At 37.8% G+C, this 19,559-nt stretch overlaps 1 protein-coding gene across 5 annotated transcripts in view; it reads left to right on the forward strand.

The window, feature by feature from the left end:
- Galk2 (galactokinase 2) overlaps positions 1–18,902 on the forward strand; it is a 133,709-nt gene extending 114,807 nt beyond the window's left edge. For all 5 annotated transcript variants that reach the window (XM_071608237.1, XM_027924909.2, XM_027924915.2 and 2 more), the window contains 2 exons: positions 2,606–2,807; positions 18,276–18,902. In XM_071608237.1, coding sequence (XP_071464338.1) covers positions 2,606–2,807; positions 18,276–18,483 — 410 coding nt within the window. In that variant the 3' untranslated portion in view covers positions 18,484–18,902. The remainder of the gene's footprint in view (positions 1–2,605; positions 2,808–18,275) is intronic.
- Positions 18,903–19,559: the final 657 nt, after the last annotated feature.

The following is a 19,559-nucleotide window of genomic DNA, read 5'->3' on the forward strand; positions in this document are numbered from 1 at the left end:
TCCTATTGAGACTGAGCATAGTGGGGGCAGGATTTTGGACCATGCTAAATACTAGGGAAACAGGATTTGGGGTAGTAATATGATCAGGCTGTGTTTGGGAGCTCAATCTGGCAGTGTCGACTTAAAGATGGGTTGCAGGAAGGAATGACCAAGACAGGGATGTCAATTAGCAGATAACTGTGGAACAGTTACTAGAAGGAGAACAAAGTGCAAATTCAGAGGAGATATGAGAATAAGAGAGTAGGTTAAAAGACATATATTGGTAAAGAAGAACTGATTCGATTTAAAGATTAACTGTAGGTCCTCAGAAAAAGAGTAGGAAAATTCACACAAATTTGCCTCATTTCATTGATGCAAGTAGTTAAGTTATATCTCATGTTACTCATTTGCGAATCTTTGAAAGAAAACTTGATTCTTCATTATTAATTTGTAAGAAATTTAGCCCCATCCTTATAATCACTAAGCTTTTGCACAAATCCCATGAGTGGTGTTAGTCAGTTTGGGCTGCTATAGCAAAAATACCACATACTGGGTGGCTTAAACAACAGAAATGTATTTCTTATAGTTCTGGAGGCCAGGAATTTCAAGATCCAGGAGCCAGCAGATTCAGTGTCTGGTAAAGTCCCTCTTCCTGATTTACAGATGACTGTCTTCTAGTTGTATCCTCATGAGGTGGATAAAGTGAACTCTAACCTCTTTCTCTTCTTATAAGAACATTAAATCACATCATGGGACTCCACTCTCGTGACCTCATCTAAATGCAGTTATCCCTCAAAGGCCTCAACTCCTGATACTATCCAGTTAGGGGTTAGGGTTTCAACATATGAGTTCTGTGGAGACACAGACATGCTGTTCCTAATCATGACACTTTCCTTCTTTTAGCCTGGACTGCCTTTTTATCCACTTCTCAGGGTAAGGAGAATAGTGCTGTGGAGGACAAAGAATGTAACCTGAAACTTTAATAGAATTTATTGCTTCATAAATAAAAATGTAAAAGTACTTCTGAGAAAGTAATCATAATTTAGGGGAGTAGGGATCTGGAGACAGACCCAGGAGGAAAGTCATGGAGAAAAGCCTACCTGGAAGGAAGTTCAGTGTTCTTCAGCAGAGGGACTGAGCCAATTTCAGGTGGCTCCAAAAGGAAGGAGCTTGGGAATAAATATTCTGAGCTTACTGTCTGCCCTCCTTTTTTCATTCCCCAATGAAGAATTTCATTCCCCAGTACCTCCTCTTTTTCTCCCCTTCTTCCTCCCCCTGATCTCATTTCTCTACCCCACTGGCTTCCCTTCTATTTTCAATTCCCTCGTTTTTTCTCTCTCTAGCTTTCATACATAGGAGAAAACATGCAACTCTTGTATTTCTGAACCTGATTTAATTTGCTTAACTTGATGTTCCCCAATTCCACTCATTTTCCTGCAAATGACATAATTTCATTCTTGTTTATGTCTGAGTAAAACCCCATCATGTAGGTCTACCACATTTTCTGTAACCGTTCATATGTTGATGGAATCCAAGTCTAGTTCCATAACTTGCCTATTGTGAATTGTGCTGCCTTAAATATGGGTATGCATGTATCACTATAGTATGAAGATTTTAATTCTTCTAGATAAATACCACAGGATGCTATAGCTCTATCATACGTTGGTGTATTCTCCCTGGATTCTTGCCACCATTTGTTATTTGTAGTCTTGATTTTAACTGGAGTCAGATGAAATCTCAGTGAGGTTTTGATTTGTATTTTCCTGATGGCTATTGATGTTGAAAATTTTTTGTCATACATATATTGGTCATTTGTACTTCTTTTGAGAAGTGTCTGTTTAGTTCTTTTGACCATTTGACTGGGTGATTTGTGCTTTTGGTATTAAGTTTTTTGAGTTTTTCATATGTATTCTGGATATTATTCCTCTGTTGGAAGAATAGTTGACAAAGATTTTCTTCCATTCTGCAGGCTCTCTCTTCACAGTAATGTATATATTTTAATAAATATAGTATATATTTTTTAAAAGTCCCCTGTTATTAAATATTTGGATTGTTTCTTATTTTTTTTGCTATGATAAATAAGGCTGAAGTATATATAGTACAGATATATGTATTTATAATATTTACACATATATAAATAATTGTGTTGATCTGTTACTCTAGGATACATTTTTATAAACATAGTTGCATAGGTATTTTCAATTTTCCTTTCTGGGAGGTGAGGGTACAGTGAAAAGAACATATTTTAGGGCCATATATCCCTGATCTGTCCTGCTTCTGCCACTTTCTGGATGTGTGATGTTAGGCATGTGAGTTCACTCTAATGGAGCCTCCTTTTCTTATCTGTTAAACAGGAATCACATTGCTCTCCTCCCTTTGGCACACGCCTGTATACACTTTTCTGTATTGAATGAAGAAAGTATTCTTACAAGATTTATTCAGTATTAAGAAAGAAGTAAAACTGACTTGCAAATAGGCATATTTTGACTATCAGAAATTCTTCTGTAAAATAGAAACCCAAGTGTAAGTTTTGATAATGAAGGCAGAAATGGAAACCTCAACACTATCTTTGTACAGAGCAGTACAGTCAGTCTTTCTAATCTTCCCCATGCCTTTGCTTCCTCAGTGCTCATCTTCAAACTCTACCAGCGGGCAAAGCACGTGTACAGTGAGGCTGCAAGAGTGCTCCAATTTAAGAAGATATGTGAAGAAGCACCTGACAACATAGTCCAGCTGCTGGGAGAGTTAATGAACCAGAGCCACAAGAGCTGCCGGGACATGTATGAATGCAGTTGCCCTGAGCTAGACCAGCTGGTGGACATCTGTCGGTGAGGCTGAGACAGAAGCATGATGGGGACCAAAAGATTCTACCAAAGAATAGTGTTCAAATCACTGAAAAAAAAAATGCAACATTTTCATAATCTTTTACATGAAAGAAGGCTCTTCTTTCCTTCCTCTATAAGGGTCCTCCCATAATATAGACCCCAACTTTATTCCTTTATTTATATATCTATAGGATGAAAGCTTTGAGACCTGACCCCATGGTTTTATGAGGTTCTTTTTTTTTCTACTTTTTTTTGTGATAATTATTATTATTTTTTATTGGTTGTTCAAAACATTACAAAGCTCATGGCATATCATCTTTCATACATTTGATTCAAGTGAGTTATGAACTCCCATTTTTACCCCAAATACAAATTGCAGAATCACATCAGTTACACATTCACAATTTTTACATAATGCCATATTAGTGACTGTTGTATTCTGCTGACTTTCCTATCCCCTACTATCCCCCCTCCCCTCTCATCTTCCCTCTCTACCTCATCTGCTGTTGTTTAATTCTCTCCCTTGTTTCCCCCCCCGTTTCCCCTCACAACCTCTTATATGTAATTTTGTGTAACATTGAGGGTCTCCTACCATTTCCATATGCTTTCCCTTCTCTCTCCCTTTCTCTCCCCCCTCTCGTCTCTGTTTAATGTTAATCTTTTCCTCATGCTCTTCCTCCCTGTTCTGTTCTTAGTTGCTCTCTTTATATCAAAGAAGACATTTGGCATTTGTTTTTTAAGGATTGGCTAGCTTCGCTTAGCATAATCTGTTCTAATGCCATCCATTTCCCTGCAAATTCTATGATTTTGTCATTTTTTAGTGCTGCGTAGTACTCCATTGTGTATAGATGCCACATTTTTTTATCCATTCATCTATTGAAGGGCATCTAGGTTGGTTCCACAGTCTAGGTATTGTGATTTGTGCCGCTATGATCATTGATGTGGCAGTATCCCTATAGTACGCTCTTTTAAGATCCTCAGGGAATAGTCCGAGAAGGGCCATAGCTGGGTCAAATAGTGGATCCATTCCCAGATTTCCCAGGAATCTCCATACTGCTTTCCAAATTGGCCTCACCAATTTGCAGTCCCACCAGCAGTGTACAAGTGTACCCTTTTCCCCACATCCTCGCCAACACTTATTGTTGTTTGACTTCATAATGGCTGCCAATCTTACTGGAGTGAGATGGTATCTTAGGGTGGTTTTGATTTGCATTTCTCTGACTGCTAGAGATGGTGAGCATTTTTTCATGTACTTGTTGATTGATTGTATGTCCTCCTCTGTGAAGTGTCTGTTCAGGTCCTTGGCCCATTTGTTGATTGGGTTGTTATCTTATTGTTTAATTTTTTGAGTTCTTTGTATATTCTGGATATTAGGGCTCTATCTGAAGTGTGAGGGGTAAAAATTTGTTCCCAGGATGTAGGCTCTCTATTTACCTCTCTTATTGTTTCTCTTGCTGAGAAAAAACTTTTTAGTTTAAGTAAGTCCCATTTGTTTATTCTTGTTATTAACTCTTGGGCTATGGGCGTCCTATTAAGGAATTTGGAGCCCGACCCCACAGTATGTAGATCGTAGCCAACTTTTTCTTCTATCAGACGCAGTGTCTCTGATTTGATATCTAGGTCCTTGATCCGTTTTGAGTTAACTTTTGTGCATGGCGAGAGAATGGGATTCAGTTTCATTTTGTTGCATATGGATTTCCAATTTTCCCAGCACCATTTGTTGAAGATGCTACCCTTCCTCCATTGCATGCTTTTAGCCCCTTTATCAAATATAAGATAGTTGTACTTTTGTGGATTGGTTTCTGTGTCCTCTATTCTGTACCATTGGTCCACCCGCCTGTTTTGGTACCAGTACCACGCTGTTTTTGTTACTATTGCTTTGTAGTACAGTTTGAACTCTGGTATCGCTATACCTCCAGATTCACACTTCCTGCTTAGAATTGCTTTTGCTATTCTGGGTCTTTTGTTTTTCCATATGAATTTCATGATTGCTTTATCTATTTCTACAAGAAATGCCATTGGGATTTTGATTGGCATCGCATTAAACCTGTAGAGAACTTTGGGTGATATCGCCATTTTGATGATGTTAGTTGTGCCTATCCATGAACAGGGTACATTTTTCCATTTCTAAGATCTTCTTCTATTTCTCTCTTTAGGGTTCTGTAGTTTTCATTGTATAAATCTTTCACCTCTTTTGTTAGGTTGATTCCCAAGTATCTTATTTTCTTTGAGGATATTGTGAATGGAGTGGTTTTCCTCATTTCCATTTCAGAAGTTTTGTTGCTGATATACAGGAATGCCTTTGATTTATGTGTGTTGATTTTATATCCTGCCACTTTGCTGAATTCATTTATTAACTCTAGCAGTTTCTTTGTAGACCCTTTTGGGTCTGTTAAATATATTAACATGTCATCCGCAAATAGCGATAATTTAAGTTCTTCTTTTCCTATTTTTATGCCTTTAATTTCTTTTCTGTCTAATTGCTCTGGCTAGTATTTCAAGAACTAAATTGAATAGAAGTGGTGATAGAGGGCATCCCTGTCTTGTTCCAGATTTTAGAGGGAATGCCTTCAGTTTTTCTCCATTTAGGATGATGCTAGCCTGAGGTTTAGCATATATAGCTTTTACCATGTTGAGCTAAGTTCCTGTTATCCCTAGTTTTTCTAGTGTTTTGAACATAAAGGGATGCTGAACTTTGTCGAATGCTTTTTCTGCATCTATCGAGATGATCATATGGTTCTTGTCTTTAAGTCTATTGATGTGGTGGATTACATTTATTGATTTCCGTGTATTGAAGCAGCCTTGCATCCCAGGGATGAATCCTACTTGATCATGGTGCACAATTTTTTTGATATGCTTTTGTATTCGATTCACCAGGTTTTTATTGAGAATTTTTGCATCCAAGTTCATTAGAGATATTGGTCTGTAGTTTTCTTTCTTTGAAGTGTCTTTGTCTGGTTTTGGGATCAGGGTGATGTTGGCCTCATAGAATGAATTTGGAAGAGCTCCTTCTTTTTCTATTTCTTGAAATAACTTGAAAAGTATTGGTATTAATTCTTCTTTGAAGGTTTTGTAAAACTCTGCTGTATATCCATCCGGTCCAGGGCTTTTTTTGGTTGGTAGTCCTTTGATGGCTTCTTCTATTTCTTCTTTTGTTATTGGTCTGTTTAAATTGTGTGTGTCTTCCTGACTCAATCTGGGTAGATCGTATGACTTAAGAAATTTATCGATATCTTCATTATCTTCTATTTTATTGGAATATAGAGTTTCAAAATACTTTCTAATTATCTTCTGTATCTCTGTAGTGTCTGTTGTGATATTGCCTTTTTCATCCTGTATGTTAGTAATTTGAGTTCTCTCTCTTCTTCTCTTCGTTAGCATGGCTAAGGGCCTGTTGACCTTATTTATTTTTTCAAAGAACCAACTTTTATTTTTTTCTTGTTTCAATTTCGTTGATTTCTGCTCTAATTTTAATTATTTCTTGTCTTCTACTACATTTGCTGTTGTTTTGCTCTTCCTTTTCTAGGTTTTTGAGGTGTAGTGTGAGTTCATTTATTTGTTGGTTTTTTCTTTTTTTGAGGAAAGAACTCCAAGAAATGAATTTCCCTCTTAAAACTGCTTTCATTGTGTCTCATAGATTCCGGTATGTTGTGTGTGTATTGTCATTTGTCTCTAAGAATTTTTTTTATCTCCTCCTTTATGTCTTCTGTAACCCATTGATCATTCAGTAACATATTGTTCATTTTCCATGTGATGTAGGATTTTTCCTTCCTTCTTTTATCATTGATTACCAGTTTCATTCCATTATGATCAGATAAGATGCATGGTATTATCTCCACACCTTTATATTTACTGAGAGTCGACCTATGGCATAATATATGGTCTATCTTTGAGTAGGATCCATGTGCTGCTGAGAAGAACGTGTATCCACTTGATGATGGTTGATATATTCTATATATGTCGGTTAAGTCTAGGTTATTGATTGCGTTATTGAGTTTTATAGTTTCTTTGTTCAGCTTTTGTCTAGAGGATCTGTCCAATGGCGAGAGCGGTGTGTTGAAGTCCCCCATAATTATTGTGTTGTGGTCTATTTGACTCTTGAACTTGGGGAGAGTTTGTTTTATGAATGTTGCAGCACCATTGTTTGGTGCATACAAATTGATAATTGTTATGTCTTGATGGTGGATGGTTCCTTTTAACAGTATATAGTGTCCTTCTTTATCCTTTTTGATTAACTTAGGTTTGAAGTTGATTTTATTCGATATGAGTATGGCCACTCCTGCTTGTTTCCGAGGGCCATGTGAGTGGTATGATTTTTCCCAACCTTTCACCTTCAGCCTGTGTATGTCTTTTCCTATCATATGAGTCTCCTGAAGGTAGCATATTGTTGGATTTGTTTTTTTAATCCAGATTACTAGCCTATGTCTCTTGATTAGTGAATTTAAGCCATTAACATTTAAGGTTACAATTGAAATATGGTGTGTACTTCCAGTCATGTTTATTTATTTATTTATTTTAGTTTGGCTAGTTTTTCCTTTTTGGTTATTTTTCTCCCCCTTTACTGAGATACCTCCCACTGTTAATTTTGGGCACTATTTTTCAATTTCTCTTCTTGTAGTATCTTGCTCAAAATGCTTTGCAGTGCTGGTTTTCTGGCTGCGAATTATTTTAGCTTTTGTTTATCATGAAAGATTTTAATTTCATTGTCAAATCTGAAGCTTAATTTTGCTGGATACAGTATTCTTGGTTGGAATCCATTGTTTTTCAGCATTTGAAATACGTTGTTCCAGGATCTTCTCGCTTTCAAAGTCTGTGATGAAAAATCAGTCGTTAACCTAATTGGTTTACCCCTGAATGTAATCTGCCTCCTTTCTCTCGTAGCTTTTAATATTCTCTCCTTGTTCTGTATGTTAGCTGTCTTCATAATTATATGTCTTGGAGTTGGTCTATTACGTTTTTGGATGTTTTGGGTCCTGTAGGCTTCCAGGATTTGGCAATCCATTCCATCTTTCATCTCTGGGAAGTTTTCTAGAATTATTTCATTTAATAAGTTGTCCATTCCTTTGGTTTGATCCTCTGTGCCTTCTTCTATCCCAATGACTCTCAAATTTGGTTTTTTTATGAGATCCCATATCTCTTGGATAGATTGCTCGTGAGATTTAAGCATCTTTTCTGTGTTGACTATATTCTTTTCAAGTTGATAAACTTTGTCTTCATTATCTGATGTTCTGATTTCTACTTGATCTAGTCTATTTGTAATATTCTCGTTAGAGTTTTTAATCTGGTTTATGGTTTTTTGCATTTCTAGGATTACTGTTTGGTTTTTTTTTTAAATCTCTATCTCCTGGTAAATCTTGTTCTTTGCAGTTTGAATTTGTTTGTTTAGTTCGTTTTCAAAATATACTTTCAATGCTTGGACTTGCTGTCTCATGTCTTCTCTAATATTCCGTTCCATCTGAGTTAGGTATGCCTTGATTTCTTTCCCTGTCCATGTTTCTGATGCTTCTAGGTCCTCCTGTAGATTTAAGTTGTCCTGCATTGTTTGTAGTCCTTTTGTTCCCTTGTTTTTTCATGTTGTTCACGTTACTTTCCAGCTCTGTTTGACTGCTTTGTATTGCTTTCTTCTATACATTTGTTTTGGCTTTGTATATCTCTGTTGTCTCTCCTTTGTGGTGGGAGATTATGTCTAGAAATGTTGGGCTTTATTGTACTTTAAAGCTGATTCATTCAATTCATAAAAGGCTTCCAGGTTCTGTATGCATATAGTGATTTGTTGTTTGTTCTTAGGACTATATGTTTAGGTTAGGTGCTATGATGGTACAAGGGTTAGTATGTCTTGGCTACTTTATAAGATTGCTCTACTGAAGGTGGATACTAACAGGCAATTTTGGCTCAGGGTGTTGGTAGTAGCTAGGTATTTAGGAGCCCTATAGACAGTCTCGAGACATTCATCTATTTGCATTTAGACAATTACACGTAATGGAAGACATAATGCTTGGGATGAAAGTTGGGGGGTAGGGGAATGAAGGTGCTCTTAAAAAGAAAGAAGGAGAGAGAGAGATAGATAGATTAGAGGAGAATGAAAAGAACAATAAAACTTGAAACGGGAAAGAAAGAGAGAAGGAAAAGGGGAGAAAGGAACAGAGAGAGAGGAGAAGAAGAAAAAAAATTGAAGTCTTAGAGATCCATTTTCTTCTCTTCCAGTAGGCGGAGCTGTGCCCTCCGAGCGGAGCTTCTGCTCTCTACCTGCCCATAGCAATCCCTGTAAGGCGTCTCCTGGGAGTCTCTCAGACTTGTCAGTCCAGAGCCGTTTCACTTCTCCGGCCCTTCCCGCCCTTCCTCCTGTCAGCCAGCCAGCCAGGTCCTGTTCACCAGAAGCGGTTCCCCAGAGATCTAGTTACACTTGCAGCCCCACCGCGTGTCCCATTTAAGCCCCAGTGCTGTGGTAAACTGGCGGCTAAGACCTTGGGAGTCACCGCTGGTGATATGGGGGGTTGGGGGTCGGGGATCCCCTCTGCTTCCCTACAGACACGACCCCTGAGAGGTCCATGAAGTTTCCTGGCTGCTTGTATCTGGATGGGGAGGGAGTCACACTCCTGCTAAAGTGGATTCTGCTGGGAAGGAATTCCATCGGCCGAACTCCGATGACGTCACCTCTCTGCTATGGCGGGCCCCAGGCTCCTTGCTGGAGTGTCCGAAGGGAGGGGTGGGACTGGTCCGTCCCAGGTTGGCTTCAGCTCCCAGCTCGCTATTTCATGAAGGCTTGGCTAAAGACTTCTTCCTGCCAAGCTGCGTCTCGGAGGCTAGCGGGACCCAGTCACATTTGCTGCTGGCGGACGGGCCGGCAGCCGCGCCGCAGCCCGCGGACTGTGGCTGGCGGATCTGGACCTCTGCGTCTCCTGGCAGGGATTTGCTCGTCTGGGGCAATCTGTCGCTTCAAAAAATCCTAGTAGCTCCCGGCCGGTCTTTCTTCAGTGGAATTTTGCTAGGAGATTCTCCGTTGGTAGAATCTAAGCGTTATCTATGCGTCTTTATGACCCCATCACTGGGGGGGTATTGAAAACGCTGCCTCTCCGCCCGCCGCCATGTTGGATCTCCTTTATGAGGTTCTTAACTTGGAATCAGTTCTTTGTGGCATCATAAGAAAGACTTTTCCATCTTTGGATGACCCCACATTTTGGGAAAGTAACTTTTTTCAGACATGGGCTCTGTCATTACTTTCTCATGATCGTTTAATTATTATGCTGTTACTGTGCCAGAAACTCCTGTTAGGTGTCCTAATTAAGTTTACTCGTTTTATTCAAAAGAAGGGAGATAGCCTAAAGAAGGCCTCAAGCTTGATAGGAGCATGTGGGGAGATTGCTGAAAGAATCACTCAGAAATCCAGCATTTCCTGCCTCTAGATTTAGTTTAGGCAATTTGGGGAAATAAGGACTGAAGGAAGTGCAACTTATCAATGGAATGTTGAGACAGAAGTATGAAAAGGGAAGTTCTTTTACCAAACCTGAAAACAACTTCCTTATAATTATCAATAATAGAGTGGTCCACTCACCCCAGAGGGCTCTTACTGACCTTGGGAGAACTGAAAGGGAAATTGGGAAAACTCCCAAATGGCTTGATGTTATTTCACTGTGAGAAGATAATATAGAGCTGCATGCAATTAGTAATGGAAACATAATTAACCACTTGGCGCCTGTGGCTTGCTTCTCTCATGCCACACTCCCAGCCTGAAAAGTTTAAACTAAGTAGCTCCAGTGGTCACAAATGGCATGTGTAACCCAACTTGTTGAGAGACTTGCACCCAGCATTGATGAGAACCACTCTGCTGACGTCAGTGTTTGCTTGCTAATTGCCCTAGAGCCTTCCAGAGCTTGTTTCATTATAAGTGCTCTTTTCTGAAAATATCAAGGGCCCAGTAAATGGAAGGGACATACATTGTTCAGGAAATAAGAGGAAGTGAAGTGATATGTGCAGAAATGAGGAAGAAGCATCTTTGCTTGGAAAGAAATGGGATGATTTGATTCCTACCTGAAAAGCCATAGAGGAACATTTGCTGTTCTCCTAAAATTCTCTAACATGCTTTCTTTTCCTGGGATGGTCAACCAGCACTTGCTCTTATGGAATATACATTCTTATGAGAAGAGAGAGAAATGACAGTTAACAGTAGTTTGACTGTTAGTGATACATGCTGTTAACAAAATTAGAAGGATAAAAACTACTGGGTTGACTGGATTCTCTATATGGAATGGTTCAAGAGCTCCTCTGTGAGGAAGTGATATTGAGCAGAGACCTGAAGAAGTGAAGAAATTAGAACAGCAAGTGAAGAGGCCCTGAGGTGGACATATGGCCATCATGTGTGAGGCACAGCAAGAGGACCAGTATGGTGGAAGGTCATCGAAGAAAGGAGAGAGTAGAAGGTGATGAAGTAGATACCCCATACCCCATACTAGCCTTGTGGGTCTAGGCCAGGGAAGGACTCTGGCTTTGAGAAGAGAAAGGGACAGTGGAAGTGCTAGTGATTCAGTGCCAAGTGTGCTTTCAAGGAAGAGTCTAGATAATTGCTGTATGGGAAAAAGCGAGAAGTCAAGATGACTTCTATATTTTTGGCCTGAGAAACTTTCCTTGTTTCACTAAAAGCCACATCTTTGACATCCATTTTTCACAATTCTGGGTCAGAATTCATCTTATATTACCATCCTATATTAGAGATTTGAGAAGGCACTAAGGGGTGAAGTGATTTGAACAAGTTTCAAAATAAGTTAGTGGGAAAGCCTGACTCTCAATTCAGTATTTTGCTCTCTCCTACTTGGTTACATTCAAATGTGGATATTTCAAAATCTATTTTCTCTCCTGACTTTGAAACTGCATGATGGGAAGTCTTGGTTGTTGTAGTTTCCAGCATTTGAACATTGAGCAAATTCATGCTGAGCAAGAAGGCAGGCAGTAGACTAGATAAGATTGGGCCAGAATTGGACAGGTTGAATTCTAGCTTTGTTTCTTTTCATCCTGCGCTCGGTAACTCCAGACTGTTGCCTTGCTTTTTGATCTCCATTGTCTTTTTCTGTTCTAGCAATCTACAGGTCTATACGTTATAAAAAATGTGGTTCTAGTGAAAGACTTTGTGGCTCTATCTTAAATAGGAAGAGTACTTTTTATTTATTTAAAACTTTTATTTGAGGAATTCCTTTTTTAATGGCAACTCAAGTGTTCTGACTACATATTCAATCTGCTGTGTTAATTACATATTCAATCTGCTGTGTTAATTTTCTGAAGAAAATTAACACAGCAGATTGAATATGTAGTGTCTAGAATAGAAGGAGTGCCATTTCTTTTTTCATGGCAGATTTTGTTTGGAAGCCCCTGGCTAAGTATCAAAATAAGTTTCTAGTTATTATATAACCATATAGGTTTGAGTTTCCCATACAGAAATATTATCTTCTGGCACAGGGAAAATATTTACCAGAAGAGTCGTCTGGCCTTTAAGCTTTTTAATTAATGTTTTATTTGCTGTTGCTGTGACGAGCATATAATTCCATGGAAATATTCTAGCCAGATATTCCAGTTGGTAGTAGTACTGGAAGGTCCTACTAGCAGAACAAACTCAAAGGAAGAATTAAGTAGACACAGTCATTGTTACCACTCCTTCCTACAATCAACACATGCTTTTCGTGTGGATATTTGTATACCTTGTGAAGTTGAAGTCTAATCCACATCTCAAAAACTGTGGCACTTTCTTTTGTATGGATATTTGAGAGGTGATAAGGCAAGAAGGAGCTGTTTAGAAAAATATAAAAGATGGTAATAAGATAAAGAATTGTTAAAAACTGGGGAAGATAGATGGGGGAAGAGTAATAAGTAGTAAAAATGGGAAAGATTCAGAAAAGCAATAGAAACCCTTAAGCCCTAGTTCTTCTGAGACCCTATGTATTTCTGGGCCAGGAAAAGGAGATGTTGGATGTGCTGGAAAGGGCTCAGGCAAGGCCTGGTGTAGACCACTGGTTCCATAAACTCAACCTCTGATAGAGCATTGCTTGAAAGACCACACCACCTCCAGACTTTTCCTTAAAAAATGTTAACATCAGAAGGAGGTGTGATTGAGATTGACAGCCTGAGCTCCTCATTGTCTTTGGAGATGAAAAGGAGGGAATATGAAATGGGTTCCAGGAGGAGCCCTGCCAAAGGTAATCTTTAGGTCACTCTCCCTGGGCACACCTGTAGCACTTTATAAAACTCCTTTTGTGTTCTGAAAACTCTTTGGAAACTATTCACATGACAAAATAACTAACTGAATGATTGAATGAAGGACTTGAATACGTAAGACTACTCAAGGTACCACATACACGTGAAAACCTTGCATGATCTGAGTTAGACCATATTTGAGAAGGTGTTTCTCTAGATAATTTGCCTATAGGACAATGTATGGGGCAAGCAATTTTATGACCTAATTGGAGAGGAGAAAGGGGGAAAAAAGTAGAAGAAATCACCAATGTTTGAGTTTTTTGCCTTTTTTTTTTTTTAAATTGATGGAGTCATTTACTGCTCTTCAAGAGAAAATCAGTTTAGAATCCAAAGAAAGGACCAGGGAGGAAGAAGGAAACTACACTTACGCAGTTAAGCTGCCTTTTTTTTTTATTAAATTAATGTTAGAAGTTTAATTATGTGAAACAAAATGATGAAGGAAAAGATGATGTTTTCCCAATTATAAAATATCTCTTTCAAATGAACAAAATGTAAATTAAAAAAAAAAAAAAAAACAGCTAAATTTTAAAGTAGAATTACTGAGGACCACAGAACAATTTTGAAACCAAGTTAATTAAAGGGGAGACAGCTCATTTGTTATCAGTTCCCTGATTTTACTTAAGAAAAAATAGTTAATTCGTTTTATTTCTGTTTTGACACTTGTTGAAACTAGAGACAGTTCATTACTGTACTACTGCCCAAACCGTTAAGAAAGATGAATGACAGATTTTAATGAGTGGACAATGGGTACAAAAGTTAATTTGTTTTGTCTCCCTCAGAAGTCTTTTCTCAACTTTATGCCATGACTGAGCTGCTCAGCCTCTTGTGCCCATTCTCCTGACCAGATCCAAACATGGAAGAGTGAAGTATAAATCCTAGTTACATGCTCTTTAACCTGTGAACTTAAGTCCTAATCTCCCTACCCTAACAACAAAAAGGGACCAGGGACCGGGACACTTAAGCTATCCTTAGGGATTTTTTTCTTTAGGCCTCTGTATTCTACTTACACTGCTTATGTCTTTTGCTCCAATCAAAGCAAACCTTCAGTAGCTTTTAGTGGCTTACATTTCTAAAATAAATTTGTATGCACATATTCTTATGATTTATTATTTGAGCAGTATTTGAAGACTATGGTTTCTTGAATCTAAAACAATCTGAAAGTGCTGTTTCTTTTGTTGTTGTTCTAATTAGTTATACATGACAGTAGAATGCATTTTGACCCATCATACATAAATGGAGTGTAACTTTTTATTTTTCTATCCATCATGTATTCATATATGCACATAGTGTAATAATATCTGATTCATTCCACTGTCCTTCCTATCCCCCACCCCCTCTCCTCCTTTCACTCCCCTCTATCTAATCCAAAGTACCTCTATTCTTCCCTAGCACCCCCATCCCAATTATGAATTAGCATCCTCATATCAGAAAATATTCAGCCTTTGGTTTTGGGGGATTGGCTTATTTCACTTAGCATGATATTCACCAGCTCCATCCATTTACCAGCAAATGCCATGATTTCATTCTTACCTTAAGACTGAGTAATAATATTCCACTGTGTATATGTACCACATTTTCTTTATCCATTCTTCTATTGAAGGGCACATAGGTTGGTTCCATAGTTTAGCTATTGTGAATTGAGCTGCTATAGACATTGATGTGGGTACATCATTGTAGTATGCTGCTTTTAAGTCCTTTGGGTGTACACTGAGGAGTGAGATAACTGGGTCAAACGGTGGTTCCATTTCAGTTTTTCTGAGGAATCTCCATACTGCTTTCCATAGTGGTTGCCCCAATTTGCAGTCCCACCAGCAGTGTATGAGTGTACATTTTCCCCTGCATTCTTACCATCATTTATTATTGCTTGTATTCTTTATAATTGCTATTCTGACTGGAGTGAGATGGAATCTCGGTGTGGTTTTGATTTGCATTTCTCTAATTGCTAGAGATGTTGAACACTTTTTCATATATTTATTGATCGATTATATTTCTTCTTTTGTGAAGTGTCTATTCAATTCCTTTGCCCATTTATTGACTGTGTTGTTTGCTTTTTGTGTTAAGTTTTTTGAGTGCTTTGTGTATCTTGGAGATTAATACTCTCTGTGAGGTGAATGTGGTAAAGATTTTCTCCCATTCTGTATACTCTGTCTTTGTGTTATTGACTCTTTCCTTTGCTGTGAAGAAGCTTTTTAAAGTACTGTTTCTAACCTGACTAAAAATCATAGAAATTGTACTGGAAGGTCTGTTTTCCTGAGATCTTGCCAGTTTTTGGAGAACAGAAACTAGAAGTCTTTCCATATAAAGAATATATTATTACCTGATTGTATTTATATATATCATATATTTTTTATATTTTAAGACAAATATAATAGTTCAGCAACAGATAGTTCAGTTCCGGAATTATACTGGGCTGGGTTTAGAGTGACGGATATGATGTTTCCTCAAATTCACCTTTTTTCTGAAATAATTTAATATCCATTTGTGTAATACATAAATATTTACTTATTATGAAATTGAATTGAAGTACAAAGCATGATACCTTATTTTTCCCCTTTCTAGTTTGTAGCATAGTTGGGTTTTTCTGGGGTTCCCTACATGCACTCTTCATTGGCCTGTGACTTGCAACTTAGGTTTATGTTAAACCAGTTCATTTAAAAGTTGGAAATTTTAGATAGGCTACATTGGGTGCATGAATAATTATATGAATATTATTTTTTGGCAATAAAAGGATTAAAGGGAAATTCTTTATAATCTACATCCCCACGGCCCTAGCATTTGTTATGTAAATCATGCTTTATAAGGCAGAGGCTGCTTTTATTGCTTTGACAAACCCTTTACATCATTCCCATCCAGTCAGCATAATCATCAAAGTGGTATTAAGGGGATTTTTGGATTGTTCTTTATAATTCTTGTATTGCCTCTCTGATGTATAATAGTTCAGGAGACAAATTTTTAATGTTTTGCTGTTCTCCTAAAAAAAAATTTCAAATGTGAACAGTTTATTAAACAACCTCATCTCACCTACCTTTTCTTTCTTAATTCAAAGCCTCTGTTGGTCTTGTAACTTTGGACCTCCTTTGGAATTTAAATGATATAGACTAATGGGTATGTTAAACACTAGTGGGAAACACTGTAGACAGGTCTTTTCCACCTCAGGATAAGTGCAGCTGAACAGGTTGCAGACTCCTGGGAAGCCTCTGGTTTGTGATCAGGAGTGCCATTGACTAAGGGGTGGAAGGCCATTCATAATAGCACTTATTCTTTATTTGGGAAATTTGAGCTCTGATGATTTGGACCGTTTTCCTCTGTGGTAGGCAAGGTGGTGACCGAACAGTACTGGAGACTCAGAAGTGAATGTGTTTACCCAGAAAAACTTCTAACTGGGGATGTAGCTCAGTGGTAGAGCACTTGCTTCATGTGTGTGTAGCCCTTAGTTCAACCCCCAATACCACCAATAATAATAATAATACATAGAAATAAAATAACTCTTCTAGTTTTGCTCTCTGGGCCTCTGGCACAATTCCTATGGTTTTTGCAGCCAGATTAGAAACAGTACTCTCAGTTTAAGTTCAATTTTTGAAACCACAACTGTAAAAAAAACTGTCCAAATGAGAAAGTGTAAGGAAACATGCCTCGAAATCCATTGAAGACCATTAAAGTCTTGATGAATTGAGTTCAGCAAAAATGGCATAGTTGGGGTCAGAAAATCAAGAAGGCATGTTGTCCTCTAAAGACCTTGCCATGGTTGAACAAAACACTCGCATTTTAAGGTCTTTAGAGATGTTCGGGGACACCTCATTGAAAGGTTTTGATGTGGCTGTATATATTTTTTTTTTAATCAACATACTGCAAATGGGCCCTTTGTTAGCCTAGGAACTCAAAATCCAGAATTTTAGGGTCAAAGAAACTTCAGTTTGGATGACAGAGACTGGTCTCAGTTAAATTACTGGACCATAAGCTGAATGTTTTCAGGAAAGATTAGTAATCTTTCTTTCTTTTTAAGTATTATTTTTCTTCCTTAAACATCTATTTTCATCCAACAAGTGTATGTTAATGAATAAAACATGATGAAAATAAATCAATTGAGAAAATCATATGGGGGGCCGGGGGATGAATTATTGGTGCAGTAATTCTGATGTCCTAGAGGTGGGGTAATCTATTGATATTTTCAAGGAATTAAAATAGCTCATTTAGATGGAAAAAAGGGACAGAATTGTGCTAAGTTAATTATAGAGTTTTTAATCTGTGACTAATTTAGGGTAAATTATATTAGAAAGAATAAATTGAAAGTATATGTTAACTTTTATTGTCAAGATCAATTGCATCTTTTGAAGATGAGTAATCCTTGCACTTTGTGTAAGGTCTTTTACTTTTCAAATTTTAGGTTCATGGCTAAAGACTAAAAATGTCTTTAGCTGGGTGGTAGTTTAGTCATTTCTGTTCTAATAAGACACATCTCATCTAATGGCAAATTCTTAGTTCAGTTGTCAGACCAGCTCTAGAAGGGCAGGAAGATGGTATGGATATGTATGGGCACCATTTTCTTTGTGGAAAGTTTGTATAATTTTCCATTAGAGATTAAACCAACCAACCAATCAATCTAGAGTTAAATAATGAGTTCTGTGTTGATAAATTTATGTAGAACATGTCTATCAGTTCTAAGGATCTGATTCTTTTTTTGTTTTTCATTGCTGTGAATTGAATCTAGGGCTTTACGTGTGCTAGGCAAGTGGAGTTATGGCTCCAGCCCCTGGAGTCTTATTGTCTTATGTTAAATAGCTAAGCCCTAAGAGTATAATTGAAATAAACAAACAAGTCCCACTTATAAAATAATAAGACTGTGCACGTTTGATTCTGTTCTGCCTTCCTTGCTAGTGGCCTTATGATTCATAACGTTAACCACGCCCATTGCCTGTCTTCTTTCTACTCACTTTTCCCATTTTACCTTTAGGCTTGCTACACATCTTGCCAGGTGTCTACTTTATGAAATCAAGACTACAGTGGGCTATTGCCAGATCTCTTACATCCAAAGTGAAGGACTTTACCTTCTGAAACAGTATAAAATTTTCAGTGTCCTAACATTTCTTAATTAATGTCCTAAAACATTCGACAGTACCCCCAAACTCCCAATATATTCTCTCCTCAGAACTTGGATTGGCCATGTGTTCTGTAAGCATCAAAGTATTCACTATTTTCATTTATATGTAGTAATTTTTTCTCTCTTTGTTTTAGGAAGTTCGGCGCTCCTGGGTCACGACTGACTGGAGCAGGATGGGGTGGCTGCACAGTATCAATAGTACCTGCTGACAAGTTGCCCAGCTTCCTAGCAAACGTGCAGGAGGCTTACTACCAGAGGAGCAATCGCAGCTTAGCGCCGGAGAAGCAGAGTTTGTTTGTTACTAAACCTGGAGGTGGGGCTTTGGTTTTCCTTGAGGCCTAAACAATGTAAAATAACTCAGAGAAACTATTTAGGGCATTTAGGAACTGGCAGGACTTCCTATGCCACAGTAAATTAATCCTCTTTCTGTTTTATATTATGATGAATGCTTGCTATTATCAAGATGTATTTCCAAGGAAATGGTTGAAATCTCTCTATACTTCACAATGATTATTTTTCCATTTTAAAACATGTTTTTTTAAACCAATAAAAACAAAGATTGTGCTTGGACAGATCTTTTTTAAGGATGATTTACTAAAATGTATTGGTTTGAAGATTTTAAAGATGAATGGTGAAACAAACTGTTAATACATGGATTGGACTTGAATTAAACACACCACTATAATGTAACTATAATTAAACTGATATAATTGAATTGTATGCATTACTCTTAAATAAAGTTCATTTCTGTTCTTGATAAATGTTTTTCCTCAAAGTTGTAGTCTTCTGTTGATGATGATGATGATGATGATGTTGATAGTGATGCCACAAGTTCTCTCTCAATTTTAGCTTCAGCACCCTATGAAAATAATACATGGTTAAGGATTCACAGATTTTCTTGAACATTATTTACTTGAATGTGATTTTGCCCCATTTTGATTTCTGACTTGAAAAAAAGAACTATGTCTCAACTCTGCCATCACTAAGTGATCTAGAAATTATGAACGATATCAAATTTGTCTGGAAAGGATAGGGCAGGGACCACTGGAAAAAAGCTTTATGAAGAAAATGAAGTTTTGCCCTAATGGATGAGTAGAATTGGAAAGCTAGGGAGTATGTTTTGCAGATAAACATGGCATAGAGTGGAACTTGCAGACATGGGATGTTCAGAAGACTCAGTAAGAGTGAAGGGTTTGCTTGGTGATGTACTAAAGAATAATATTGGCTATAGTGGCTGGAAAAAAAGCTCCAAATCCAGGCAGAATTTAGTCGAAGGGTTGCAAGCAGGCAGCCCACAGGCCACATCTGGTCTTCAAATGTAATTTGGCCCATTGTATGTTTAAAACTTTGGGGTTTAAATCAAGAGATTCACAAAGAACCTGGATTACTGGTGGAAGATTGATGACACTTTGGCCTAT

The sequence above is a fragment of the Marmota flaviventris genome, chromosome 2 (genome assembly GCF_047511675.1).
Source record: "Marmota flaviventris isolate mMarFla1 chromosome 2, mMarFla1.hap1, whole genome shotgun sequence".
Lineage (NCBI taxonomy): Eukaryota > Metazoa > Chordata > Mammalia > Rodentia > Sciuridae > Marmota > Marmota flaviventris.